Source organism: Psittacula echo (genome assembly GCF_963264785.1).
Source record: "Psittacula echo genome assembly, chromosome: 4".
Lineage (NCBI taxonomy): Eukaryota > Metazoa > Chordata > Aves > Psittaciformes > Psittacidae > Psittacula > Psittacula echo.
This window is the reverse complement of record NC_137738.1, coordinates 3912704-3931719: the sequence shown is the minus strand read 5'-3', so window position 1 is coordinate 3931719 and position 19016 is coordinate 3912704. Positions and strand designations below refer to the sequence as shown.

At 41.2% G+C, this 19016-nt stretch overlaps 1 protein-coding gene across 1 annotated transcript in view; it reads right to left on the bottom strand.

Moving 5' to 3' along the window:
- Positions 1-19016, bottom strand: part of PLB1 (phospholipase B1) — a gene marked incomplete at both ends in the record, with an annotated part of 75899 nt that overhangs the window by 55353 nt on the left and 1530 nt on the right. The window contains 13 exons of the mRNA XM_080614996.1: positions 74-142; positions 7056-7148; positions 8103-8207; positions 8856-8934; positions 11152-11234; positions 12514-12576; positions 13190-13270; positions 14432-14483; positions 15017-15101; positions 16485-16581; positions 16832-16850; positions 16951-16991; positions 18470-18528. Of these exons, the coding sequence (XP_080471122.1) occupies positions 74-142; positions 7056-7148; positions 8103-8207; positions 8856-8934; positions 11152-11234; positions 12514-12576; positions 13190-13270; positions 14432-14483; positions 15017-15101; positions 16485-16581; positions 16832-16850; positions 16951-16991; positions 18470-18528 (926 nt within the window). The remainder of the gene's footprint in view (positions 1-73; positions 143-7055; positions 7149-8102; positions 8208-8855; positions 8935-11151; positions 11235-12513; positions 12577-13189; positions 13271-14431; positions 14484-15016; positions 15102-16484; positions 16582-16831; positions 16851-16950; positions 16992-18469; positions 18529-19016) is intronic.

The following is a 19016-nucleotide window of genomic DNA, read 5'->3' as shown; positions in this document are numbered from 1 at the left end:
CAACACTATTTGAAAACCTGGAAATTCTCTAAAGAGTAAATAAAATCTTGCAGTAATAAGGAAACCCTTTTACCTGAGACGGACACTGAACCTGAAGCGTTTTTGTGACACCATAAGGTTGCTTCTGTCCAACTGGCTTCATCTGGAAAAGGAGAGCACAGAGGAATTGCACACACTCTGTGTATGGGAGGTGGGGGAAGGAAGTGAGAGCAGCAGCAACCCAAAGGCTCTAGTACCTGGATTTTTTCCAGCATGCCCATATATATGTTTAAAACTTGTTTTGCTAATGATAAATATTTATGTATAACATACCACATGAATACCTATAAAGTAAGGAATTGAAGACAAGGCCTCTCACATGATTAGACTGTCATCCCATCATAAGTAAAACAACCATCCACCCATTAACTCTGCTCTTGGGAACGCCAATCCTGTAAGTTTTTTTTTCCCACAAGGCATAGATCTGATACTACAATATTCAATTACTTGCAGTCAAGTTGCTATTTATCAGCTCAACCATAGTAACTGCAGACAAGCTCTAGATAAGCAAAGCTTAAACCATCCTCATGATTAGTTCCACCTCCCCCTGCCTTATGGTACACAGCTTAAACTTTACTGCCATTTGCAAGCCAGTTTTACTTCCCACCTGGGCTGGGTATGACAAAGCAAAGGGTGGGTTGCCACAGCTCAGCTGCCCGGTAACAACAGCAATCTGCCCATCCTCCCAGGACCTACCCACCACATTTTTTGTCTTCTCGCAAGCAGTGAAACCGTGCTCACAAATGCTTAAGAAAGGCACACTTGGGAGTTTATAGAGTTTTCACATGAGAGTATAAAGAAACATAGAAGATTTTGAGTGGGAGGAAAAGCAACTTCGAGTAGACTGAAAATCTGAAGTAAAAACAGTATTACTGAAACTCCTTAGAAAATGAAGTTTAGACTCAAGATTATACACTGAAAGCTTGGGTAAGTCCACATTGCTTTACCTCAGAAGCAGAAAGTACAAAATCCCTAATACAAAACTAAGAGTCTTCCATTTGGTGATACGTTCATGTTGCACTATCTTCTTTCCCTCTGTCTTATGAACACTATCTTTAAGTACTCCTGCTGCTGCAAGTTCATTTTGCAGCAAAGTCAGAAACATGAGGTATAACACATATGTGACATATAGTCACACACAGATCCTATGGTGGCTGTAGCCCATGCAATGAAAACCTTGCTAATTTATCCCACCTTATCTACATTTTCATACATCTTAGACAACATCAAAAGGTGACCCTAACTCTGCGTAAAGGGTTGATAATATTTGCATTTGTTGGCTGCTTTCTAACAAGATGGAGAGGGGATTGTTGTTAATGAAAAATTATGGAATGGTTCAATACTGACAGCACAAAGAATCACTTCACCTGTTTAGGCACCTTGCTGGGGGCTGATTAAATAGCAATCACACCCAAAGGAGCCGGCCACTGGTTTAGATTGCTCAGTGAACATCTGCTCAGCTTGCACCAGAAGCAGCAGACTAAAGAAACGGGATTGAAGAGACTAGAAAATACAACAATAGCAGGCTTAATGTCACCAATACATTCTGAGCAGGGGTGTTATATTCTGGTCCGGTTGCTTCATCAATGAAGATAATGGGAAAACTCAGAGAAATAAAGAAGAGGTTTATAGAGTTGATATTCTTTGAAAGAAGCACTTGAAGAAACACTCTGTGCTTTTTTGAGAGAGATAGGAATAAAAGGAATGTCGCTGAAACACTCAGAATAATGAAGCTTAGAGAAAAGATACACTGGGAGCTGGTACTTTCCTATCCTCCTAGGACAAAACAACATAGCTACTTAATGACATTCTTAAAAGAATGTATTTTGCTTCCAGCACAGAACCATCCCACAGGACATGGGACAACAGTGGTGTTTCTTGGCTAGGAATGAATTTCAGACAAGTATTAGACACTTGTACGTTATTGGGAGTTGGGTGATGAGAATGAATTTCCCCAGGAGGCAATTAATTCCAGATGGCTCAGAGACACTGTTCTTCCAGCAAAGACACACAGCTCCCATGCAGTAATGCTGCAAGGTCCTGCTCAGGAAATTGAGCACCAAGTCTGCATTGTGGTCACCCAAAACGTTCCCTGAATTCTAGCACATTGGTCGTGTAGGCAAACTAGTGTGCATGTCTGCTCTGGTGCTGTAGCAGTTGCTAAGTCAGTATAAACCCCTGAATGCAGAAAAGGAGCACAGGGGCTGTTCCTATTCAGGTTCTTGCCCGGTTTCAGTTTCCATCTTGGTTGTGGGATAGGGCTTCTGTTACACAAAAGAATGCCAAGCACAAAAGCAAGAGCTTCTTGACTAAATTCTTAACACACATGAAAGCTTTGCTCCTGGATGTATTTCCAGAGATAAAATTGTAGGCAATCGCCAAAATTAATCAATTAGGCTCTGTGGCAGATATTCAAGGCTGTCAAAGTAAACAACCAACCTCTCTCAGCTTTTCCCATCTACCCAATGTCATTTAACTACTCAATGTCATTTAGCTGACTGTTCTGTGATGTGCTTAGCCTAAGAATTGATTTGCTCCCAGCTAGCTAGTAACATTTCAGTAAAATATCCAGCCATGCCTAGCACAAGTCCTTAGCACTTGCTAGCTCAGCTAATTCTCAGTCAGAATGAAGTGCAGCCCTACTGCCAATTGCCACTAGATTTTCAAGGTTTTGCCCTTTGGCCAATAAGCAGGTAATAATTTCAAGAAAAAGGCTTGTCCAAAGCCTCAGAACAAGGTAAGGGCAGCCTGGCAGACAGGAGGAGGAAGGAAGTTCTCTGAAGGCACCTCTTTCTGCTGTGTTTGCTGCTTGGCAAGGCTTGATCTTGCTTTTCTTTCAGTTCCAAAATACTGCATTGTGGGTTGGTTGGTTTTGTTTTTAAAGCAGTCAGCATAAACTATTAGTTAGGCTTCCTAGAAGAACTAGAGTGACCTTTACCAAGTAAGGACACCTGCCAGTGCTTTTTACACTGAAAGCATCTTTCATGTCGTCTGCTTTTGCAGCATGGCAGAATACCATCACAGGGAGACAAAGAACCAGCCCAGAGAAGTGCCTTCCTGGTGATTGCCAGCTGCATTAGGAAAATTTCATAAATCAAAGAGGAGGCAGAAAAACAGAGGTGAATCATAGAATCGGTCATAGAATACCAAGTTGGAAGAGACCTCAAGCATCATCTGGTCCAACATTTCTAGGCAAAGCATGATCTACAGTAGATGTTCCAGAATGCTGTCCAGCCCTAATGCATTCATCTTTAAAAGTACCACTTTATTTTGCTGATAGTTTTTCACCTCTGCTGTTCCAACAAAATGCTCTTAGCATTTAAAGTGGCAAGAATAGTGGCAACACACCAAAGAACAAGATTCTCAAGGACAGAGGCCAGGAGGCAAAATAAAGTCTATGCATAAATAGGTTTGGGACATAAAAAGAAGCAGAGGGAGAGAGGAAGACTCCATTGCTAGCAGAAGATGCAAATAAAGTATAATCTGAAAGGACAGGAAGAATTTGTTGCAAAATAAGTGTCAGAATTTGAGAGGGCAAGAAAGAGAAATCAGTGCCGAGCTGACTATGTCTGCATGAGTTATTAAACTTCAGAAGACAAATCCTGGCCCTCTCCCATGATGCAAAGCCTGGATTTGGAGGAGGCAATATACCTGTTTCACACTGGGGATGATACTCCATGTAAAGGATATTCAAGATGCCTAGTATTGGATTCTGCATAAATTGAAATCTAAAAAGCTGGACAGTAAGAGGCCATAGAGATATAGTATAGACTTGGAAAAAAAAATGAATGCAAAGCCCATAGAAGTACATGAATTCTGATTAAAAAAAAAAAAAAAAAGGACATTACTCAAAGCTGGAGGTCAGCTTTGGTAAGCCCTAGAAAATACATTAGTTCAGGCTGCTCTATTGCCGCAGTTAGATGGATCTCAGAATCCAACAAATTTGGTTCAGTTGTCCCCCAGCAATTCCTGCTGGAGAGGCATGAAATGGACTGGCAAACTGGTGGCACGGTGCTCCTTTCTCCAGTTGGAAGCATCCATTTTCTGCATAAAACATATTCAGCATTTAATCTTAATAATTTGCTGCTGGAAAAACCATGCTAAGCAGATGTGAAGTGCTGCTTTTCACAGCAAATTGTATGCTCATACTTTGTGTGGCTTGCTCCAAACTGGCTTTAATTTATTATCTGACAGGGATATGCCACTGCTTTTTTGTATCTTACAAATCACGTGTAGGTGATGGTAATTTTATGATCTAGGTAAATATCTCCAACACTGATGGTGACACTGACTCATGAGCAGATAAGGTAACTCAGTTTCTTTACAGGGAACTGCCAGAACCAGAGAGAATATTAAATTCACACTTCAGGAATCTGACTTTGAGTGTTTGCTTTGCTCTTTTGACTAGCAAAACTAATTGCCAAGTGGGACTAAGGCAAAAGAAAGATAAAAAAGACAACATGTATCTTAGTACGACATCTGTTTTATGATAGAGGAATGGATGTAGGAACTTTGACATCATCATGAGGAATGTCACAGATAACAAAAAAGGAGATATCTGAATGCAGCATGGTTATTTCAAGGCTAAAGCTTCAACAGCTGATCAATTTTTAACTCTGGTTCCTACTAACTAACCAAATTCCTACTAACTTTGATTAAAAGATAAAATCTCACCTCAATGTTCTGCAAGGTCATGGAGCAGATCCTTGGGGAAATTATGTTAAGGCACATGGAAAATAAGGAGGTGATTGCTGACAGCCAACATGGCTTCAGAAAGGGCAAATAATGCCTGACAGATTGGATGGCTTTCTACAATGGGATTACAACACTGGTGAACAAGGGAAGAGTGACTGGCCTCATCTAACAGGACTTGTGCAAAGCATTTGACACTGTCCTGCATGATATCCTTGTCTCTAAACTGGAGAGGCATGGATTTAACAAGTGGACCACTCAGTGGATAAGGAATTGGCTGGTTGGTCAAACTCAGAGAGTTGTGGTCAACAGCTCAATGTCCAAGTGGACACTGGTGACAACTGGTGTTCCTCAGGGGTCAGTATTGGGACAGATGCTGCTCAACATCTTTGTTGATGGCATGGCATGGGATTGAGTGCACCCTCAGCAAGTCTGCCGATGACACCAAGCTGTGTGGTGCAGTTGACATGCTAGAGGAAAGGGATGCCATCAAGAGGGACCTTACAGGCTTTAGAAGTTGGCCTGTATGAACTTCATGAACTTCAACAAGGCCAAGTGCAAGGTCCTGCAGCTGGGTCAGGGCAATCCCAAGCACAGATACAGGAGTGTGACCAGCAGGTCAGAGGAGGTGATTCTTCCCCTCTACTCCACTCTTATGAAACCACACCTGAAATCCTGTGTACAGCTCTGGAGCCCCAACACAAGTGTGATGTGGACCTGCTTCAGCAAGTCCAGAGGAGGCCACAAAGATGATCAAAGGGCTGGAACACCTTTTCTATGAAGACAGGCTGAGAGAGTTGGGGTTGTTCAGCCTGGAGAAGGCTCCAGGGAGACCTTTCTGGACAGGAGCATTTTACAAGGATATCTAGGGGTAAGACAAAGGGCAATAGCTTTAAACTGAAAGAGGGGAGATTTAGATAAGGTATTAAGAAGAAATTCTTCACTGTGAGGTTGGTGAGACACTGGAACAGGTAGCCCAGAGAAGCTGTGGCTGCCCCATCCCTGGCAGTGTTCAAGGCCAGGCTGGATGGGGCTTGGATTAACCCGGTCTAGTGGAAGATGTCATTGTCTGTGGCAGGGGGTTGCAACTAGATGAAATTTAAAGTCAATTCCAGCCCAAACCAGTCTATGATCTTTTATTAAAGTGACTGCATGATTTTTCTAGCAATATTATTGGGTTGAATAAAAGCTTCTCCTGAAAATCCTGTTTCTTTAAATGATCAAGGCTACGGTAGCATTACTACTGCCAGACTTAGCAACAAACGAAACAAGAACATACCAATCTGCATGGATGTATTTTTAAATGTGGTTCACTAAAAGGCAGTTACAGTATAGCCTTTTTTATTTCATCCTTAAGATAATTTGGACAGACATAGGAATACTACATGCTCTCAAATGAAAACCTTATTAAGACCTGGACTGCAAGACAAGCAAGAAAAGTCCTATATCTTCAATCTAACTTAAATGGCTCTGGTGAACCTAAAACCACGCACCCGCTTTTCTGTCCCAGTCATATGGAAAAGCAACTCCTGTTTCTTCACTTGCCCCCACTATCAATTTTAAAATTCAAATCCCTGCAGCTGCATATGCATCCACTCAGTGACACACAGAAGTGCTGTGTGTCAGCAGCTCAGGTGGGCAAAAGAAACAGCCTCCTACAAATTTGGTCATTGCGTTCAAGGTCGAGTGGAGAGTTGGAGTGCCCCTGGTCCTTTCAAACACCATCTCCCACCCTTTAGAAGGCACTGTTTATTTGCTTTCCTCAGCTGGGTAGGACACCCGACTCTTGAGGAGGTAACAGGAGTTCCTCAAGGCTTTCTATCACCTTTTTGCTATGAGCAACAGCAGCTGAGGCATGATGGTTAAGAAGGAGGCAATATTAAGAGACTTGTTAGTAAAGGCAGTGGAATGGATACAGGACAGAGTATATAAAAGAGTATTATCACTATAATTTCAGGTTAGAATGAGCCTCACTTGTCACTGTGCTGCCCTGTCACAGCGGTTAAACTAGCAAAAGAAGAGTTTGTCACAGTTCCTTTACTCCATGAGACTTCCCAAAGGGCTACTTTGGAAACCTTTCTAAAAAGCTCTTCGTAGTAAGTAGCAGCCACAAAACAGCAAGAGATTTGTCTTGGGAGCGTAAGGCATTTAGTGTTATTCAAGATCAGTCTCCCTGCACAGCTTAGGATAGCATTCATGGGGTGTTTCTTTCCTATATTTTCTGTTCCCCTGGCTATTTGCTACTCAAAGCCTGGCTAGCGTGAAGCTGCTACCAGGCATCCATACTAAGTCCAGTAAGCAACAGTGTCTGTGGTACTGCTCACCATGTTGTTCCAGAGGCCCAAAGCCATGGTGGTATAAACTTCTTCCAGAGTTTCCACTTGTGTTTTTGAAGTGTTAATGAAAGCATCCGTGCCCTGAAAGAGCAAGCATTTTGAGCATTAGAAAACACTTAAGAGTATGGAAAGATAAGACATTCCACAGAAAAAGTCTCAATCCATAAAGTAATATTCATATCCACAAGAATACCAATCTCTGGTACTCTCATTAAGCCACTTGTTGCTCATCTCAGTTACTACTGGTGCATTAAGACAGAACAAATGGTGGTCTTGTAAACAACTGCTGTACCTACCACTGTAAGGCAGCAGTGAGGGAACTGCACGTCATCAGGACAAGGCAATCAGAGCCGCAACAAAGCAAAATCACAATAGTGACATATAGGTGATGAGGGAAACATGCAGATGTGATCACATAAATGATTTGAAATAAACAACACTTCCTATAGCTAACACTTACATGCATTTAAAAATGGAAACAGGCAGAAATTGCGTTAAGAGATCATGCTTATTTTTAAATGAAAGTAACTGTTGGAAGAGTTTGGAAGATTATGCATGGTGGCCTGCAGGTGTCAAATCAGAAGAAATAAAGAATTTACCTACGACATAACCTTAATCTTCCCCCCTTTCCACACACCCCCATTTTTAAATAGTTCTTGTTACCCACTTTTTGCCTTTGTTGCCAAACACACACAAGCATAGTCAGGGATGAATATGCTGATGACTACAAAGATACAGAAAAACTATCAGCACTGACAATTTCCCGACACTTGTGACCTAATCTACAGAGGTGCCACGACTTGATTTCTCCAGGAATATTGCATTCAAAACCACAAGATCTCTGACTGGTGCTGTTTGAAGCAAATTCTTCTCTCAGGACCCCTGTGTCTGATCCTGAGGTGTGTTCTGCATGTGCCTGACTAACCTTGTCTTCTAGCATTGCACACAGCCTAGACAGGAAAGAGGCAGCTGAATAGTGCACTGAATCTCAGCAGATACAAGCTAGAAAGAACGGAGCAACTCAAGTTTACTCACTGGTCTAAGCAGCAGATTTCTTTCTTGTAGAGAAGGCTGAAGAATGACAGTGAAGTCATCCTTTTGATCAAACCTCTTGGAATCCAGCAGTTTTTCCCAAGCATCCTGAATAAACAAGCATTTAACCAGATAAGTATTATCAGGTAGAGAGTGTATAATGGGTGCAATTTGCCAGGGCTTAGAGATTATCCCTATTCCTAGTAAACCACAGTAATAAAATTGTGTAATCCAGAGCAAAGACAGTATTTTAATGAAATCTTTTTAAACAATAATTGGAAACTCCTTGAAGCTATGAGAAAGCTACACTGATACATCATAATCTGAAAGAGCAGGAGGCTTAGCAAGGCAATGAAATGTCATGCTTATTGCCTTCCCGCCATTTTTAAAAGGAATTCCAGCCAGCTCTATTAGTCTTAATAGAAGGTTTCCCTTTTCTAAATCATGTGGCGGGTTACTGGGCAAGATGGATCATTTCTTTGACAGGATATGACAAATCCTAGTTTGCCGAAAAGCTATATAGTCATTAGAAATTTCAATAGATACTAAGATCACTCAGGTATAGACAGCTTATCTCCAATATTCCTGATTTAAGAAATAGGGTCAGGATTGCTGTGGACTTGCGGTAAAAAGGCTGTTAACTCAACTTCTTCACTGCTATTCCTCCCTTAACCTCTCACTTCAGTCCAATCTGGAAAATGAATAGACATGTCTAGCAATATGAGAACCAAACAACACAGAAGATGCCATACGTACATAATAGGACCACCTCAATATGTTCTCATCTAATGGGGAGTGTTCACCAACACAATTGCACTGATTCCTGCCTGGATTGCTGCAGAAAAGAATGAAAAACGTGAAAGACATTATGAACCTCTGATAAACACAGAACATCCTATTTTTTTTCATATAAACACAGAATAATCTATATTTCTAAATCCAGAGCTTCGAATTACTTCTTGATTTGAAAACCTGTTCAGATGACAAATACACCAGACTTGGATTAGCGCAGGGTCTTACAAACTAGCAACATGCTCAGGCTTAAAATAGCAGCAGCATGTTTCAAACACTTCCCTCTCTGTAGTCACATAGGAAAATTGAACCCACTCAAAGCACTTCCACACGAACTTTTGCCTTAGTAACAGCCACAAGACCTGCATATAGAAATGTGAACGGAAGAATGTGAATTTTACAATGTTGTAAAAGCTTATCTATGCTAAAGGATAGCCAGGCACTGTCAGGCAGCTAACCAGTCTCAGCCAGTTTTCTAACCTGCAAGGTGACATGTGCATGCTACATATTTCTGCAGCTAGCTGGAAAACCCAGACCTCCCAAGGCTGTAGACAGGAACAAATAGGATGCATCTAAGAATAATATCCAGCAAAGATATAGTAAGTTGAAATTGCCTGGATGCTTTGGAATCATGGAATGGTTTGGGTTGGAAGAGACCTTAGAGATCATCTAGCACCAAACCCCTGCCACCTGCAGGGACTGACAACACTTTTTTGTAAGTTAGCAAAAAATAATAAAGGAAGGAACTTTAAAACCCTATTATGTTCCAGACTTCAATACCTAAAATTAGGTACTGATATGGGACTGGGAATATCAGCCACTGTTGCTCTCTTGGACTCTTGAAATCTCATCTTTTGGCACTTGCTTATGCTTTTGCTCAAAGTACAGTTTGAAATGAAGTCTTGATAGCCAAATGCCAAGCCCTTTATCTGGGAGACAATCTGGGCCTGAGGCACAGATGAATCCAGGAGTTTACCAAACCATAAAGTACAAGGCTTGCAAACTGGTAGAACTGTTCCACCAGATAAACACAGCTATAAGAACATGCTGGCAGTGAGAAAGCAAAATGCCTTAAGTTTAAGTTTAAGAAAAGGAAATAGAAAAACTGCTCAGAGGAAAAAAGATTAGATCTATTTAATTTTGTTTTTTAAGGCCTTCAACATATGGCAAGGCCCATATTCCTGAATCTATCTTTTCCACATCTTATCTACCTGTCTCATTTTTCCCCCTATTGCAGGAGATACAAGCTAGAATGCTGCACGCAGTCACTCTTGACAAGGAAATCTTCAATTCTGCTTATACTCGTTGCTAAGCACATGGTTACACAGCAGCCAGACCCGTTCCTTAACTGACAGAACGTATCCTGGGTTGTACACATGCAAAGCTTGTGAAACACTTCACAATGACTATATTAGTACATACGGTATCTTATGCCACAGACACAGGAAAAAAATTACTGTGGAGTAAGATGGAGTGTAATCTATCAGCTGTAAACTACTCCATCATTGCTGTCCATGTGCACACTCCTACTCTATACTAAACTGGGGCATAAGCTACTCACACTTTTGTTACAAGGTACTGAGAAAGGAAGATGGATGAAACCATCTAAGAGTGCAGTTACCATAAGGAACTAACAAACTGGATGTTCACCATCCTACCACACCCTAAGCCCTAGCAGTAGTTTTCACATAGCCTGACAATGTGCTTAGACCAATTATTCCTTTTGTGAACACTGATTCCTAAACTCTAGAATTTTGACTCAAGAGTTACAGAGCAGAAGTAGCACTGACTAAAGAGCTGGGAGTAGGTAGATTGTGAAGTCTTGTGACCATAATCACAGACAGTACTGGGTCTCTCTGGGATGGAGTTAACTCTCTTCACAGCAGCCCATATGGTGCTGTGTTTTGGATTTGTGGCTAAAACTGTTGACAACACACCAGTGCTTTGGCTGTTGCTGAATGGAGATTGTACAGCACCGAGGCTTTCTCTTCCCACCCTCAATTCTGACCCAATATTTAAACATATGCTATCAGCCTTGGCAGGATTAAAGTACCTACTCTTCCTGGTAAAAAATATGCCTTGCAGAGAGAGATTGTCAGGAACAAAGTGAAAACAGAAAATCTTTATCATAATTCTATATTAAGGGCAGAAAAACTGTTCGGAAGGCTCTACCTCAGTTATAAAGTCAATACATATACATAGCTACGTGCTTGAGTACTAGCAGGAAGCAGTGTCAAGAACTTAAGGAAACCTCTATTACCTGACATTACTATAATCTTGGCATGCAAGAGATGGAGTTGTAAGCTCAGTGGAGTCCACTAGATTTACAAAGGCCCTGGGAACCTGCAGTAGCAAAGTAATAATTAATCACATTATACTTACAATTGAAGATCAGCAAGTAGTGATAATGATAAATTACATCTACAGCTTCACATGTATTACCTCTGGCCTGAGATTCTGCCTGCATAAAATCAATGATCTACATCTTTACCACTTCCATTCTGAACCCTACTCCTATGCCTGCCACCTAGAATATCGTTGCACATAATTCACAAAGAACTTGTGACCATGACTTCTTGACCAAGACCCAGCAATTCGTTTTGCACAACTAAAGTTGCCACCAGCCAATTTAACTGAACTCAGATGATCTAGGAACTACCATTTTGTGGCAACATACCAATGCAAAGCTGGAGCTGAAACGTCCTATGTAATAATGCAAGCACTCGCGCGTCCCACCTCACCTCTCCCTGAAGCAGAAAGCGGTTTTTCATTTGCATAATGATATTTCACTTTTACAAGTGCACATAAACAGACTCTGGATGTAATAGTGAAGAGAATCTGGAGAGAATGTGTGGGTGGAACTTCACCCATACACAACATTTGTTGAAATCAGTCAGAGAAATGAGTGGTTGTGGCTTAATGCAATCAAACTGCAGCAGGTTTAGAGTACCCTTTAGGCCTTCAGTCCAGCAAATCAAAATTCTTGGAAAATGCTATGGAAATACTTCGTGTAAACAGTTCATACTCTGCTTTAGTAGTGATATATCTGTATTTGGTCTACTATTCATTGGTAGACTAAAACACAGAGCATTTCCTGGAAATCCTTCCAGATAAGCAGATAATTCTTAACTCTCCCAGCTTTAAAGCCTTTAGATGCAGAGATCTTAAAATGAACACATAATAGGAAAAAAAGATCTATTAAACATATTTTTAATGGGTGCTTTCCCCGGTCCATTAAAGTCATCACCTAGTTAGCAGCCTGTACACTACCTAGGTAGCTCTACACATCCAATAATTAGCTATCAGTTCTTTTCACAAACAGCCCCATTAAACATGAATGCCCTTCAGACCTAGACAGATATACTCAATTTTTCATAGAAATAACTTTAACACCTCCCCCCCCCCCCCCCCCCGCGAGTGAATGGTACATCAGCTTGTGTTGCAAAATGATGCTGTTACCCATCTGTTCTTATAAAACATTTAGTGACAATGAATGGAGCCAGTGGACTGGAGTCAAAGAGGCTGGTGTTTCAAGTCAGTGGTGCAAGCCCTAGTCCAGCAAGGAATGGAAAAAAAGAAAAGCAAAGGATTCAGGTGTTCAAGGGCGATGAATAAATCTTACCTTTTTATACAAAAAATCCAAGACAGTTTTAAGTTCTTCCAGGTTGTCCAATATGCAGTTCTTCTGTAAATGAGGTAAGAAATGCCATCAAAACTAGTAGAAAAACCAAAGTTATCAATCTGTCGAAAGTCACAAACCCTATGTGTTGAGCTGTGTACTGAAAGGTTACCAATGGCCACTATATTCTGGATTCAACCTTAGCCAGCGCCAAGAAAAAGGCATGGAACCAGTTTTGCAGTTTAACTGCCTATAATTAGACAATGTATTAAAAACGACAGGGGTGGGGAAGAAAAGCATCAACAGACTTGAAGGTAGATAAGAGTTGTTCCCCTAAGGCATCAGAGACTTGAGATTACAAATTAAATGCAGATATTAAGAAATACAAAGCACATCATCCCAGGCAGTGTTCAAGGCTAGGCTGGCCTGAGCGTTGGGCAACATGGTCTGGTGTGAGGCGTTCCTGTCCATGGCAGGGGGATTGGAACTTGATGATCTTAAGGTTATTTCTAACCCTAACTATTTTATGATTCTATGTACAGGGGGCTGAAATCACTGGATTTTAATTCCATCATCCCAAAAGTAGCTACTCTTTTGGTTCACTATGGCAGAGAGCAGACTTTGGGGAAGTGTCTTAACCACCTGCCTTGACTGCTAAACCACCCTGTTAAAAGCTTACCAGCTGTGTGGAGGCACAGGAAGAACATCCAGCACTAAAAAAAACTGTGATCAGTTTCCAGTCATTTTGGAAGTCCATCATCTGGGAGGAAAAAATTAATAAGAAAAAAATGGAAGGAATAGGGCAATAAGAGACCTATTTGGTATTTCCTTTCTCACAGAAGATTTGTTATGGCTTTGAATCAGCAAGACCAAGGAGTAGTCCATGGCCCAGCCCTGACGGTCCTGATTCCTTCCATTTGACAAACCATCCAGCTCTTCCCTAGAGGAGACAGCAAATGCTGCAATTAAAGCTGACAACTATAAAAATGTCAGGATAGAGCCAGAAATTCCTTCTGCCATCAGGGAGTCTATTTGAGAAGTTGAGCATACACAACTTAGCACAGAGCTTAATGCTGCTTCTTTCCATCAGTGTCACAGCTTGCTGACAGGGTTAACATTCCCGAAGTGCTGAGACTGGGTCACACTAGTGGGATGAAGATTGAAGCAAAAATCTGAAAGCTAAAGCCCTGCTCAGCTGTTTATTAGGCAGTTCTCACCAATCCTAAAGAACGTGGGTTTGAACCACTCAGTTCCCCAAATGTATGCCAAGTCCATGTACAAACAGTCCAGCGGGCTCCTGTACAACAGCAGAGTTGCCTTGCCAATTACACTTTCCTGTTATGTCAAGGCCATTTCACAGAATAAAATGCCTCAGGGTTAAGAATAAAATAAAAAGGATGCATAAAACTGCAGGATGGGATTTACAAAGCACTCGGCCATAAGTAATAATTCAAGGTCTCACCAGTGTCAACCACTGACACCAGCCAAAGCATATCTAGGTCTTTTCTGTCTGTCTTGAAAATATGACCCTAAAAGACCAAGAGGAAACTGAAGAAATGAATACTGAGAATTGGGTTTGGGTGCTGACTTCTCAGAAACACTGGCACCATTAGAGAGTGTAGCTAGCAAAGGTCTTGCACCCTTAGTCAAAAGAAAGCAAACATATTGGCTTCCCTACCAAGCTCTTCAGCCACTGATAATCATAAACCAGGTGGGATACTTTTGAGAACAAAACTCTTTAATTGAAAGGTACAGAAGTGATTCTTATTTACAATAGAAAGACCAAAGTCCATTAACCTCAACAAATGGCATTTTCTATTTTGAAGAGACTTTTGAGTGCTGTCAGAGTATTTAATCACATTTCTCCCTTTTTTCTGCTTCAACACCAAACTCTCTGAATTGTCCTGTGCTTTAAACAAACCTGATTCTCCTTCATGAGCTTCACTATTTCTTCAGCTTGATGCAGGAGGTCTCTGAAAAGCAGAAAAGAGAAGAGAAACTATGAAAGCATCACTAAATGTAAAGCTTTGGCTGATTTTCACCATTAAATCAGGCAACATTTGAGACTTCAGGTGGAACTAATCTTTTCTCTCCTAAATGTGTCAAGATTAGGCACTTGTCTGCGCTTACACAGAGAGCCTGGAGTGATTAGCTCATATTCAGGCATCTCACTTTCAGAAATGCACTTAGATGAAAACAGCAGACACGGTTTGGTAGGCACATCTCTAATTCTATTTGATCCAAAAAAATTGTTTTACAGCTATGGAGGCAGAGATCTTTAAGTCAGATGATCCAGACCCCAAATTGCAAAGCGGGCTTTGTTCCTTCTGCCTCAGAGAGGTGACAATTGAGCCACAGCGGGAGGGTCTGCCCCTGGAGTGTCTGTGCAGCCTCTGCCACCACTGAATATATTGCGTGTCCAGTGAACTGCTGTAGTGTAAAAGGCTTCCATCCTATCCTTTGCCGGCTGCAAATCAACTGCCCAGTGAAACACCCTCAGACTCACGTGGCTTGACTGTCTGGTGTCGTTCCCTTTATGCCAAGCAGAGGAGACTGGTGTAGGACCGAGGGATTAAAACTGCTAACGAGAGCTGAAAGACATACACAGGTTAGGTGATTTCTGCACACAAGGGACTGTTACTCTACCATTTCACTATAAACACAACAGAACTAAACCAGCCAGAAAATGTAAAGTCTGAGGATCTCTTGCTAGGCATCAAAGCTCCTCTGTAACTCTTCTTGCTGGTTTTGATCCCCACCTTCTGAAGTGGAGGTTTGGTGTCTGAGTTTGCCTCCAGTCCCAGGTCAGTCAGAAATCTCCATCCCCCATCTCTCATGTCACCCACAAGTGGTGTAAGTGGATTTAAACACAGGCAGCTCTAGATATGAAGGTACTGGAAAGGTGTACCTGGAGACAACCTCCTGAAGTGCTGAGTTGCCAGGTTTTAAATCCCTTTCAAAGGGAAATGGAGGTGATGTGAAGACACTGAGAAGCAGGTTTTGAGAGGAGAATCCTTGAACTATCACAACTCAACATATCAGTGGACCTGAAGATTTTACTTGCAACACCCTTCAAGCAAGTCCAGGCTGCCTTCAGAGCCAGCTGGAACCAGCTGATAGATGAATAATTCATTTATGTGGTGCATCTATGGCAGCTCCAGTGTAAATCCTGAACACATGGCAGCAGGAAGAGTATTGGACAGGCAAACCTACACAAGATTTCTCTGGACTAGCATGGGCAGCAAGCACACACCACCAGAAACTGTGGCCTGGGTAGTAGTAGCAGCAGCCAAAAAAAATCCCTGTTGGTCATGTGAGACTCTCACAGCACACTGCAGCACCCCTTCTTCACTGCTATTTTTGTACCCAGAGAGGCTCTTTAAAGCCAGCACAGATAACCCAGCCTGACTGTACTCATGTACCCCAAGTACATTGCCCCTTAGGCTTCCCTTACAACCCTGTCAGCGTGCTGTTCAACCAATTGGCTCCGTTTTCAGTGTGGCAGCAAGATGCACCTGCTAAAGTTTCCATGCTCACTTCGAGGAGGCTCTTTCCTGTGCTATAGAAAAGGAAGAGAAAACAGGAAGTTGCTGTTATTCCATTTCTCAAAGAAAACCCTCATATTGCAGCACAGCCTCAATTTCTTATTAGCTACGCTGCATCTCAGAATGGGTGCTCACTGCAGCTGCTGAAATTAAGAATGGGGACTTTCTTTCCCCAAAACTATCATGTCATCAGCTACTGCTGAGTAAGAACACAGCATTCGATCCCAAATTTTGTGTCTCTACACTATGCATGTTGCAGTAATTGTGCTTATGCATAGGCACAAGTAATGCAGGGACCTCTCTGTGTGCACCCACATACAAGTGGGCACAGATGTTTGTGAACTGTTTGAAAAAATTAGTCTTTTAAAGTTTGTCTGTGCAGGGCCAAATACTCATCTGGAAACTGTGACCCAAAAGAGCTACACAGACTTGCATCTACAAGGCTTAGCCGTATATTCACTCGTTGATCTAGATCTTCTAAGGGGGCATAAAAGACGAAAATGGGGTAAAGCTTGTTCATGAAGCACTGGGAATAATTCAAGCAGAGAACAGGGTATTAGGACTCCTGAGTGCTTTCTTTGCTATAATAAATCCCTGCTTTCTGGTCTCTGACTAGTGAATGATGATATTTGCTACTTAGGATTCATCATGCAGCAATGATTCTTAATCAAGGTTATTGCAACCCTAAGGTAGTTCTACATTTTGCAAACTAGAAAGGATTTCTGTTAACTAAGGATTGAGAAGGATCCGGCATCTTAAAACACTTTATATCTTACATAGATTTTCTCCTCCTCTCTAGAAAACAATAATAATTTTGCTTGGACGTAATTCCTGCACTGTGATACTGTATAAAGTAGTATCATGACACTTGTCAATGCTAACAAATTATTGTTACCTTTGGAGTAAATCCTCATGATGTACACCAGATCCTGGTGTCTGTGAACAAACAAGCAAGAAGAATAGCATTAAGCAAAGGGCTAACTAGCTCTACATGCGCTACATGTATACACACCTCTACCATAATCCACTTCTGTATAGGTAGCATTGTTTTCTACATAGTCTTCTCCATCGTGTTGTAGTTACTCACACACTTATTTTCCAGAGCTTCCTTATTACAGTGTATTTTCATAGCCTGGTAATCCTTTCTTAGTTCCTATTTTCATTAATGAATGTATTACACATGGCTTAATATTAAATTTGACTAGCTGAACTCAAATTCAGTCAAATGAAATGCTGCTCTAAACTAAATTTCTCAAGATCTACTCCTTTTCAACAAGGGACATTACCAGAAGTCATTTAGCTAATTTACATGGATGGTACTCAGCCAGTATAGTGTCTATTAAAAACCCCCTGAACATAACAGAGGAACGTCATTGATTCCAGATGGTCTGTGGAGAAGACAGTGACAGAAATGTTTGCTCCAGGAAAGCAGACATTCCTTAAAAGAAGATCATTTATATCTTTTTCTATGGCACCATCTACAACCAACAAATACATTAGGGCAAAGAAAACCAAACCCTTGCTCTAAAGGACCACGATTCTGCACCTCTGCATTTAGGGCAATTATTTCCTTTCAAAGAGAGAGGTACTCACAAGGAGTCTGGGAGTGCTGAATTTCTAATAGGAAGCTTTCATCCCAAGGAAAAGTACGAGGTCTTGATGAATACCATCTCAAATCTGAAAGTTGTTTTGTGATAAGGCAGAATCCCCCCCACTTCTTTGCAGCTGTAGACTTGCAATGGCTACAAATTTTTGTCCATTCTGCATTTCTATACTTCTCTAAAGATTGACAGCTGTGGTTAGATGCTTTTAATTGGGCCTCAGATCTATTTCAGATATTCATTTCCAACTATTAAGATAAGTAAAGATCATTCAAATCTGACTGTAACAGAACAGGCAGGAGAACTTTACCCACTGATTTATACATCAGAAATACATCTTTGTGGATCTTATAGACCTTCTGCCTTCTAGATAGGAAACCAGTTTCTATGGAAAGCATTTCAACAGGATGGAAAATCTACTGCAATTCTTGATAATTTGTTCTACTGGTGATCAGCAAAATTACACTTCTTTCCAGTTTGAATTTTCCCAGCTTCTTCTTCCAGTCAATTGATCTGTTATGCTTATCGTTAGGAAAATCCAAGCACTCTAATCAAATATTATGGTTCCCTGCAAGAGCACTGTGATCACATTTCCTCCTGCACGAAGTCAGCTGGCTATTTTTAGTCTCAGGTTATACTGGAACACTGAACAGCAGGTATTTCCAGTCATTTTTCACCAGAAGCCTTTGAAGTTTGTGGAAACATTCAAGTCCTGAATGCCCTAACTGTGACCCCAAACTACATCATCAGCTCACTTCACCATCATAGGGGAGGAAATGGGTCATGTTTAGCACACTTCCCGCTTGTACTTACTCTTTGCAAACTTCCTATTGCAGTGACTATTTTAATGTCAGCTGGCCTCAGAGTATGAACTGCAGAAAAGTGAAAGACATCAGGTTAGAAAAGAGCTGTAATCTTAACAGAAAATTACATTCACCAGTACATTAAAACATAAGAAAACTGATTAAAATTTAAGTCTATACTGATTGTTTCCACTGGCAGTTTTAAATCAGAGAGGATGAAAAGCTTTACTCAGGTGTTCAGTAAATACTCTGGGTACTTAGGTGCACTGAAATGCTCAGCCATCAAGCAAGAAGAGGCCACAGAACACTGCTGGGAATAACTGAAGTATATAATAATAGATATATATAATATTCTATAGAATAATATAGAATAATAGTAGCATTCTCAATTAGCAGCTGAAGAAACTAAGGTAGAAAAGCAATTATGAATAGAACAACCATGGAAATTGTGGAATCTACCTCCACTTATACCTCACATCCCACATATATGCATCCCCTCAAACAGCTCATTTCTCCCCCAGCCTGTTGTCAAATAATTCTGGGAGGGAAAGCCTCTA